A 10,614-nucleotide genomic window follows, 5' to 3' on the forward strand; every position below is an offset into this window, starting at 1 on the left:
TATACTTTTTAAAAAATACAGAACAGTATATTGTAACTGTATTTACAGAACGTACCCAGAACGTACACAAAATGTACTTTTAATATTCTTCACATATTTAAATGATACCATTTATGCACTTAAGTGTTTGTTAAGGGTTATGAGAAACCATCAGAGTCAGAATGCCAGACCAGTGTTGACATTTCTACCTCTGGGTTTCTGTTTTTTCAGTGTTTTCAAATGTTTCTAGTGGCATATCTCTAGGGTTCATATTTTATTTAATTTAGAAAAAAAAAAATCTGCTTTAGGCCACGCCAACAGGTTAAAATCTGAAGAAAGATAGAAATATGATATTCAGATATAGATTAGAGATTAGAGAAATATAGATTCAGATGCAGTTAGCTTTAGTCACACCCCTAATGTATATTTACATAAGTATATGGAAAGTGTGACCACAATATATTAAGTAAAATTAAGGGAAATATTTTCTCCAAACTCAGGGTAAAAAAACTCTATGAGGAATAACCCTGCTCTCCATTCCATACAACCAGCCTGTACATACACCAGGTTTCTCTGCTGTACTTTCTCTGTTGTACATATATTAATGATAGTAACAGTTAATTAATTATACACTCTCTTTTCCAGGGCTGAATGCTGTACCACCTGATATCCCAGAAAACACTGTGAAAATGGACCTTGCTTTTAACAACATAACACAGTTAAGGCCTAAAGAGTTTGTAACCATCAAAGACTTAAAGCTGTTGAACCTCAGCTGCAACAGTCTGGAGCGCATTGACACAGGTAACAGTTCATAGGCTGTTCAAGTCGGGAATTTCCACTGGGTTAAGTTCATCATTTTTATAAATTACAGAGTCAGGTTCTGTCAGTTTGTGTCCTCACTGTTCCATAATAATTAATTGCTAGGTGTCCATAGGAGAATCATATGTTTGGAATTACTGGTACCCTTCAAGAACAGGCAAACATGACTATGTAATACAAACATTACACACAACGCTTTTGATCCCAGCACAAATGGAGAGGGAGAGAGACAGGGAGTGAGTAAAAGAAAGGACAGTCAAAACAGGATGAGAGAGAGAGAGAGAGAGAGAGAGAGAGAGAGAGAGAACAAGCAGAGAGCAAGCAGCAAAAACTCCCTCTTATCCACATCTGAAGAACTAATAGGAGACACCTGTGCTCCGGTGTATCTCCTTTCCAGAGGAACGTTGGCACTTGCCCTGCCTCCCTCATCAAGTCTCCAAAAATATATAAATAAATTGGGTTGTCAAAAACTTTGACCTTGATACAAATACCAGGTAGAGTATTGTAATTCGTGATAACAAAATCTTGACATCAAAATGATACTTTGACCATAAACAAATAAAAAAAACAAGCTAAATACATTTAAAAAAGGAAACACACACACACACACACACACACACAGAACACACCAAATTCTGATTGTTAGCAGTATATTGCAATTTCCTTTTTTTTTTTTTTTTAATTAAAGATCTTCATAAGTTACATTTTGCATATAACGAAATAATTCAAATACATTTTCATTGAATATATTTGACATTTAATATATTTGACTGGTTCCTTTAATTGAATGAGTTTAATCCAATAGTCAAAACTCAAAAACAAGTAGGTCTATAAAAAAATGGACCAGCATGGACCTAATGTGTTCAGTCAGTGTAGAAGAAGAAACAGAAAAAAAAAATGTCTGATTGCAAAAGTATGCACACCTTTTAACTAAATTGTTAAATTAAAAAACTATTTTGCTTACAATACAGCTGTTTGGGTAAGACACTACAACCTTAGCACATCTTCAGTTGGCACTTTTATTCCACTTCCTTGCAAAAATGCTCCGGTCTCCTCTTATCCTGAAGAGAAGCAGCCCTCATTTCTCTGAACAGATAAACATAGTGTTGACGATGATGGGATTGTTGTTCACGCATGGACAGAGGCAGAGATAGTCACATGCTGAGTATGTATAGCAACACTGAAAGGACAGAATGATCACAACATCCACAGCGGTAACAGTGGATCTGTTGTTAGTCAGTGTGCATAATTAACTAAGTGCTGTGGAAAAAAGGAGAGAGACAGACTAAATTACAAAGAAAATAACAAGTGAAATGGCCACAACAGGACAAGTGCCTGAGTTTGACAGTACTAAATAGGATTTTGATACCTATTATGCTTATCTGAGTGATGGATTGCAGCAAATAAAATCGATAGTGAGAAAAAAGGACGTGTTCTTGAGTGTTTTAGAACTAGTGGAATATGGCCTCGTGTAATGTCTAGTTGAGCCAGCAAAAGTAATTGACTTAACATACCAGGAATGTTAAGTCAATTACATGTCAAACCCAAGGCAATTCTGATTGCAAAACGCTTCAGATTCTACCATTGCAACCAGTGTTCTGGGGAAATGATATCTTATTACATTCTGAAATGTCTTGCAAGTTCATGTGAATTTGGAACAGTTCTAGGCCTCGCAGAAGTTATCACAAAAGGTTATTCTCAGAAAAGGGCCTTTCTTTTAAGAAAGCCTGCGATGTTGCCATAGCGTTAGAATTAGTGCACAAGAACACCAAAGAGTTGGGTGCTCAGACAAGCATAAAGGACATGAGTGTGCATAAGTGCAAATGTCTGTGGAGGCAGAGAGAAATATAGAGGATGTGGGAGTTCTTGGTACAGCACCAAAAAGGGGTCCAGCAGCAACTTTTTAACAAGCTTAAAAGCAATTGTTATCATTGTGGTGAAGGCAAGCACCACCCCAATGCAATGTCATTACAGCCATGAGAAATACCAGAACTGTGAGAAAATTGGCATGCATGTAAGTCACAAAACTCAGCGTTCAGCCAAAGCCCAGTATGTGTCAGGCGATATATCTGAGACACAGTGTGCAGTGGATGATGAACATGAGGGTCACACAGGGATGATAAGAATGAAAGCATTGGCAAGAGGATACCTCTGGTGGGTGGGGCTTGACAAAGATATCCAGAATTTCATATGCAAGTGCACTCCATGTGAATTGAGGTGAAACCAACCCCCATCGCTCCTCTTCATCCATGGTCCTGGGTGACAACACCCTGGGATTCATGTAGACTATGCAGAAATAGAATAATTTCTTAGTGACTGTGGATGTCCACTCAAAATGGATGGAAATTTTCCCCACTCAGCTGACCAATGCAGACAAGACCATAAACCTCTTGCATTATCTCTGGGCTTACTGTGGATTCACAAATGGGCTGGTATCAGACAATGGCCCACCACCTATCACCATTAACAGTAAAGGCTCTGTAGTGAAATGATTGTCCTTGTCATTTCTCTGAATAGTAAAACATAACAAAAATGTGCTTCAGAAATGCATGCACCCCATTGTGAACTTGTTTCCTATGAAAAGACTGATAAAAAAAGCACTTTTTAGATTTACCTCCAGTCCCAGCTTCTCCCTCTCCAGAACCACCATCACCAGAGACACAGGAAACACCACTCTCCACGGTTTCAGGAGATTGAGGTGGGAAATTGAGTGCACTGCCAATATCCATTTGCCTGTTCTCATAGTCGACTTCTCTGACTCACTGTCTGAATCACTCCATGAGTAATTTAGAGCTCAATGTGGGTAGTAAAATGAGTACCTTATCTGTGGGGTGAATTCCCATAGCCGAGTACTCCTGTTGTACAGTTGGGATTGCCTTTCTTGGGCCTGAATTTTCCTTTGTTAGGTGACTTAAGGTGTGGAGTTCTGCTCTCTGGTCCAGAATTTCCTGAATTTAATTTTTGCTGTTAGGATGTCCCTCCTCCTAATTTTCCCTAATGATATCTGAGACACCACAAGGCTTGTGTCCTTTGAATGTGGAAAACCCTGTGGAGGCTTATGGGACCTCTCATACTACAAACAACAGGGGTTCGAGCCACTTATCCCAATTACAAGCATAATACTGAATGAACTTACAAATAATACTTGTAAGCATTTGATTAAACTGTCAGACCAGCCCAACTATTTGTGGATGGTAAACACTGGTGCAAATCAAAATAATCCCTAATAATTCGTACAGCTTGCGAAGGATGCAAGACATAAATATAGTGCAATGGTCAGTCAGGATATCTTTTGGGATGATGACTCGGAAAGCATGCCTCCGCAATGGTGCATACCCAAATGTTGTGAAGCGTCATGGCTTCCAGGTATAGCATTGTGTAGTCCAACACAAAGCGGTGTCCTCATGCAGTCCGTTCTAATGGCCCAATGAGGTCCATGCCAATCCTTTTGAAGGGGACCTCGATAAATGGAAATGGGTGCAATGGCAACCATAAATGTAAAAATATGAAGTCGCTTGTCAGATTCTCTTAACAAGCCCAAAAATCCACAGCCCGCGACTCGTGATTTTTTCAAGCGACTTCAGAAAAAAGCAGACTTGGCAACTTTGATAAGCAAACTATCAAACTACCGTGCAGAGGAGCAGTGGTGAAGCACAACCCATGTTAAAAAAAATCCTCCACAAGTATTTTGTAATTTTATGTTTCAAACAGAGATGGCGATAGAGAGGTGAAGTTCAGTACTACAGCTTTAATAACTGAAAAGTATACCATAGGGATTGTGCAACAATAGGCTGGATTTGCTGCCCATCAATCTCACTTGGATGAAAGTAAGTCTCAGAGCCTTGTTGCATGACTGTACCAAGGGGGAATCCCAGAGGGGAATCCTCACAAAGGTTGGGGGATGAGGCAAGGACTAACCGCCATTTATATGTTTTGCCCCTGAAATTTAATAATAACTGTCACCAGCGGGTACTCGTGAACATCGTTGTGCACACACCTCACCTTCACCAAGTGTGCATTTTCCAATGCCTCTCACTGAATCAGGCTTTGATGGACGGAGGTCTAATTACACACTGAGGCCACCAAGGCCAGATGTGTACACCTTGTATACTCACTGGCATGCAGTATGTTCCTGCTCGAACGGGAGAAGCCTACTGCACATCAGGGATCAGGATCAATGTCCCCACTTCCCTGAGGGAATGCCGATCCTGGAAAGGCTTGGTTTCCAAGTTGGTTGCCTCGCCTGCAAAACCTGCCCAGGCTTTCCCTGGTCCTGGTGGGCATGGAATGTTCTACTTGTGTTGAGAGAGAAGAAGCTGGGGAAGACATCAGAGGTTTCTGGAGTGCCTGCTGGCTCTCAGCCTGCTCCTGTTCAAGGGCTTCAAAGCAAGAAGTGCTTGTATTTGGTTTGGTGGAAGGTGGCAAGGGACTTTATGATCCTACCGAGTGGGAAGGCTTCCTTGGCGGTGTTTGAGTCTTCCAGGATCCAGGGTTTCGGCACTGCTGCAGAAACCGGTGTGTAAGAAGAAGACTAAGGAGGCGGGCAGCATTTTAGCAGAGCTCCAGGCTCGTGTTTATTTGCTCAGCGCATCTTCAACAACTCAATAAAAAAAGACAAACAAACAGAAAAAGGTGACATCACTAGCTTGAGGCGTTTTCCCAATTCAAGTGTAAGCTCATGTTCTGCAGCGTGTGTGTAAATTCAACACAGGTGAGAATCAGCACGCATTACTTGTTGGTTTAACCCACCTCCTCTCTGTCTATAGCTGACGCTGAATCACATGGTGGGAGAGCGTGCATTTGGTGACATTAGAGGCAGTTAATACATAAGGCATAGTACATGACTGCAGCCAGACCCCTCTCAATTTTCCACTCAATTAAGTGAAAAAACACTTACCTTTTCTCTAACAAAATCATAATTTATACTAATATGAATTTCTCTTATATTAGAACTTTTTACATATTAGTATTTCTCTAAAGAATATTTACAATAAGTTCCAAAAAATTGTCATCCAAATAAGCTACCAAACAATGCTCTCTAGGAAAAAAATACAAAAAACAACCTTATAATATGTGCTTCCTGCCCAACTTTTCCAACCACCCTCTGAGGCTGAGTAAGCAGGAGCTCATAAACATGCTGTAACTGGGTTCAGGTGTCATGGAGGAAAAAATGCTAGGAGTTAAAAAAAAAAAAAGGACATGTTTTACAGAACATTTTATTGAGACCATGAGATCCCATTTTAAGCCATGCTCAGAATGCGCTTCTATATCAGAATGGCATGGAGTTAACTCAGTTGTTAATGAACAATTAGCAATTGAATCAGTCTATTCAACTAAAGACTTAGACCTTGATCTTATAAACATGGATTTTACTGTAAAAGGATTTGTTTTTAAACCCCCAAAATGGTAATCAGTCCCCAGCAACAGAAACAAAAACCAAACCAAATACTGACATACTGAGCTATAAATGATCCAGGCTTTCAAATGTGCCCCTAAAATGGAGATAATTGTTATCTTATTTTTCTAAACAAAAAGGCAGGTTTCTAGTAGTAACTCCTAAGATGAATGATAGATACTGCAGAGGCAGTCACAGAAAGTAATTTTCACCATAATGTTCCTTTCCCTAGGGCTACTAGCTGTATTTATGACATAAGACACAAGTTATTCATGTTTCCAGTAATTCTCAATAATGAATAATTCAGGAAGACAGGCCCAGAATTCCAGTCAGCTGACAGATAAAAAAAAAATGCTCATTGGAAAATCACTAAGTAACACACCTAAGGTATGCAAGGGTGAAACTTTTCACTGTTATTATCACAACTGAGATAACTGAGATTTAGGCATTGATAACATTTATATGGAGCTTCTTTTAGTTTCATTATATAGCTGCCAATACTAGCAAAAACTTTAAATAATTATGACTGCACTACTTACATAACACCGTAGGGAAGAAGTCTAATAAACAAGTTTGTTATACAAGGTACATAAAAATACAAGCATTAATTGAATATAAAAGGATGTACAGAAGCAATGGAATGAATGGGCCCATAGCCTGGCATTGGAGACAAATGGAATCAGACTCTCCCTTAAAATCAGACAGTAGAATCCCTGATCTGATGATAGAATCTCTCAGAACTTAGGGGTCCTCTTTTTTTTTTTTTATACCTGTGAGCCTGCATTGAACTGTTGTACTGGATGAGTTAAACCAATATTTGGGCGACAATTCTTACTAATACAGCACCAAATTTCTGCCACATTCTACAACATGCAGCAACATGCAACATGCAGTCAGAAATGTACAATAAAAAATAAACAGTTGATTGCATTTTGGTTCGTTTCAGCCTGACAGAGATTTAATTTAATTTTACTGTATATGAATGAAGTAAAAAGAAAAAACTATGAATGCTAATCCCAGTCCCTCACCCTAAATTAAATACTGATAACTTTTGATGATGGGTTAGTTTATCAGATTTCTTACCTACTTTCAGTTGTGAGATAAAGTTATTCAGTTTGTTATTTAGTAGAAGTTAATTAGCATTAACAATCCAGGTGAGCTCACACTCTGTTACCCTCTCTTTCCACCCTCACAGCTGCATTTTCTGGCCTTTTGCACCTAAGAGAGCTGGACCTATCTAACAACAGCCTGCACTACTTTAATTATGGTGTCCTGGAGGACCTTTACTACCTAAGGACACTGTCTCTAGGTGGCAACCCCTGGATTTGTGATTATAATATCCACTACCTGATCTACTGGCTGAAGCACCACCCAGCCGTGGAACACACCGGCCTGGTGTGCAGTGAGCCGGCGGAGTTCCACGGTTGGCCCGTCGAAAGTTATGTGAAGACCTACAATGCTGAGTGTCCCAAAGACAAGCAGGTGGACCTGCACGGAGGAACTGGTCCCACAGACACCACATCACAAGAGCTTAATGCAGAGACAGTGGAGAATCCAGACCTGCTGCCCAGCCCACTCCGAAAAAAGGGACCCAATAAGTTTGAGATTTATCGTCTGAGTTAAAATTATGGATTTTTCCTGATGAACTGCAATGTTTTCCTATAGAATCATTCTGATTCATTCTGCACTTGATCAGGGAAAAAAATAGAGATCGACCGATATTGATTTGTTTTTTTATAACCCGATACCGATTATTTGTATGTTTATGTGCACAATAACCGATATGCAGAACTGATATTTATTTATTATTTTACTTCTGTTTTTGACACAATGATAACACCACCACTGAACTGAACATGAACTTATTTATAACAATTTTGTCAATTTCACTTCCTCCTTGCATACAAAACAATACAAAACTCTTATTTATACACCAATAACTAGAGGGGTCTGAAATAGTGTAAAAAGATTATGTGACTCTGTGAATTTGTCTCTATTTTTAGCACCAACCTGCTTAGACTACATATCAAGCATTTATGTAACACATCTAATTTGTATATTAATGGCGCTTATGGTCGTCCTGTGCGCAATTCTCAAAATACCATTTATCAGTGGATCAGATATTTCAAACCTGATAACCGATTATGGAAAAATGCATAAATATCGGGAAAAATATACATAAAACCGATTATCGGTCGATCTCCAGAAAAAAAAAACCTTTTAGATCCTCTTTATTGTAGTAAAAGAAATGTCTTTTTATCTTTGTATTTTTTCCAACTTGTAAAAAAAAAAAAAAAAGAATCATAATGTATTTTTTCTACTTCTGGATTTCTGATAATAAAATAGGATTTTATTTCTATTGCGATAATGTGCACAAAATGCAATTCAGGCTTACAGCATACATCACACATGCGTACACTCATGCTCATGTTCACATGAACCTTTTGATGTAAGTTCCACATAAGTGTTTTTAATAAGGAAGCCTATTTATTAGACCACTTTGGCTAAATTCTAAACAATTCCAGATGACTGCAGATGTTCAACAGCCAGCATTTTCTCTGATCTAGACCGCTCTTTTAGCACAGTGCAACATTCCTAGAACACACTTCAGTCTCATGCCAACCCTGGAGAAAGCTATCTTTGGTGAAAATACATTACATTTACATTTATTCACTTTGTCCAAATATTATGACTAAAATGCATTTTAAATGAAGTACCACTTATCCTACACAGGGTCACAGAGTGTCTGGAGCTTATCCCAGGGGACTCGTGGCACCAGTACAGGGACACCGAAGGGAAAAAAAAAAATTAATACCCAGAGGAAACCACCAAAGCACAAGGAGAACATGCAAACTCCATGCACACAGGGTGGAGGCAGAAATCGAATCCCTAACCCCTGGAGGTGTGAGGCAAACATAAGCCACTGTGCCCCGACCCCCAAAAGTGAGACGAGTGATCAGAAATTATTACAGACTAGAATTAATCTGACTACATTTACATTCATACCAAATGTCAGTATTACACATGTGTCCATTGTAATTAGTGGGTCCTGCTATATATCTGTAGACTCTACTGAGTCTAAGATAGACAAAATCAGTCTTATCAATTTTCAAAATTATTGATTAGACTTTCATATCCAGATTTCTGTGTAACACTTTTTATTGTTCCCTGCCAATAAGACAAGAGTAGTGTATATAGTATATATGTATCGAGAAGGGCTAGCTTAATTTAAAGAGACATACTGTACAGACTGTATGTTTGGTAAAGCACAGGGAACAGTCAGTTTCATGATAGTGGACCTGGGTGACATTAACTGACTAGGCCTTCCTCTATTGAAAAAATAGTCAACAAATTGTTGGTATAAATGGTTAAATGCTGAGTGAGATTCTCCTGGCAAATGGGTTAAGAAAAAAAAAAAAACAGGATGTCAAACATGAAAATATGCATTTCACAAATCCATGGATCTGATCTAATAGTCTTAACATTATAGTCATCAGGTCTGATGTTTCTGTCAAATGAGCAATGTTTTCAGCTATAAAGCATACTACCACCGCCCCTGTTCTTTGTGGACTCCGTGGGTTTCCTTAGTGGTGGGGTAGGGCTGTTTGTAGCCCTACAAACAGGATAAGTTGGTTGGGGGGGGTGTTTCAGCTGCTATGAACCTGAGACCTATGGACCTCCATTTAGGTCCATTTAGGGCTTACCTTTTGGATATCTACCCAACAAGACAGGCTATGGTATTCTGCGGGTGTCATATGGCTATTAGAAATGCCTGTGCTGGTTTCTGGTTCTCGTAGACCTGTGCTCTTCTCTCCTGGGCTCCTTTGAAATCAGGCCAAATAGGGTATATAGGGTAAGGGTAAATAGGGTATATAGGGTAAGTTTTGCATTGGTTGTTTCACACCTGTCTATTAGTGTGAAACTTCACATTTGCATTGCGGGGTGTGAAAAGTATTTTAATTAGGTGGGTGCTGGTCTGTTTTTGGTCATATAGGGAAGCATCTGTTTTAAATCTGCAGCTACAGGAAGCCAGTGGAGGGAGCGTAGCAATGTGGGGCTGTGGGAGAACTTAGGAAGAGCAGCTGCATTCTGGATCATTTGCAGATGATCATTTACAAATGATATTCAGAGACAGACCTGCCAGAAGTGAGTTGCAGTAGTCCAGTCTTGGAATTACAAGGGACTTAACAAGCACCTGAGGGGCCTGTGTGACTAGAAATGAGCAAATCCTTCTGATGTTGTAAAGAAGAAATCAGCACGAGCATGTCAGATTAGCAATGTGAGAGGACAGTTGCTTGTCCATGTTTAACCTAAGGTTGTGTGTAGTGACAGAAGGTGAGGTTTGAGTTGAGCAGTTCAGTTTTGCTGGGATTAAGTTTCAGCTGATGTGCTGCTATTTTTGATGAGATGTCTGCCAGATA

At 39.3% G+C, this 10,614-nt stretch overlaps 1 protein-coding gene across 1 annotated transcript in view; it reads left to right on the plus strand.

Moving 5' to 3' along the window:
- The window catches only part of lrrc17 (leucine rich repeat containing 17), a 28,523-nt gene extending 19,942 nt beyond the window's left edge, over positions 1 to 8,581 (plus strand). The window contains exons 3-4 of the mRNA XM_053642522.1: positions 625 to 780; positions 7,389 to 8,581. Coding sequence (XP_053498497.1) covers positions 625 to 780; positions 7,389 to 7,816 — 584 coding nt within the window. The 3' untranslated portion in view covers positions 7,817 to 8,581. The remainder of the gene's footprint in view (positions 1 to 624; positions 781 to 7,388) is intronic.
- Positions 8,582 to 10,614: the final 2,033 nt, after the last annotated feature.

Source organism: Ictalurus furcatus, chromosome 14 (genome assembly GCF_023375685.1).
Source record: "Ictalurus furcatus strain D&B chromosome 14, Billie_1.0, whole genome shotgun sequence".
NCBI lineage: Eukaryota > Metazoa > Chordata > Actinopteri > Siluriformes > Ictaluridae > Ictalurus > Ictalurus furcatus.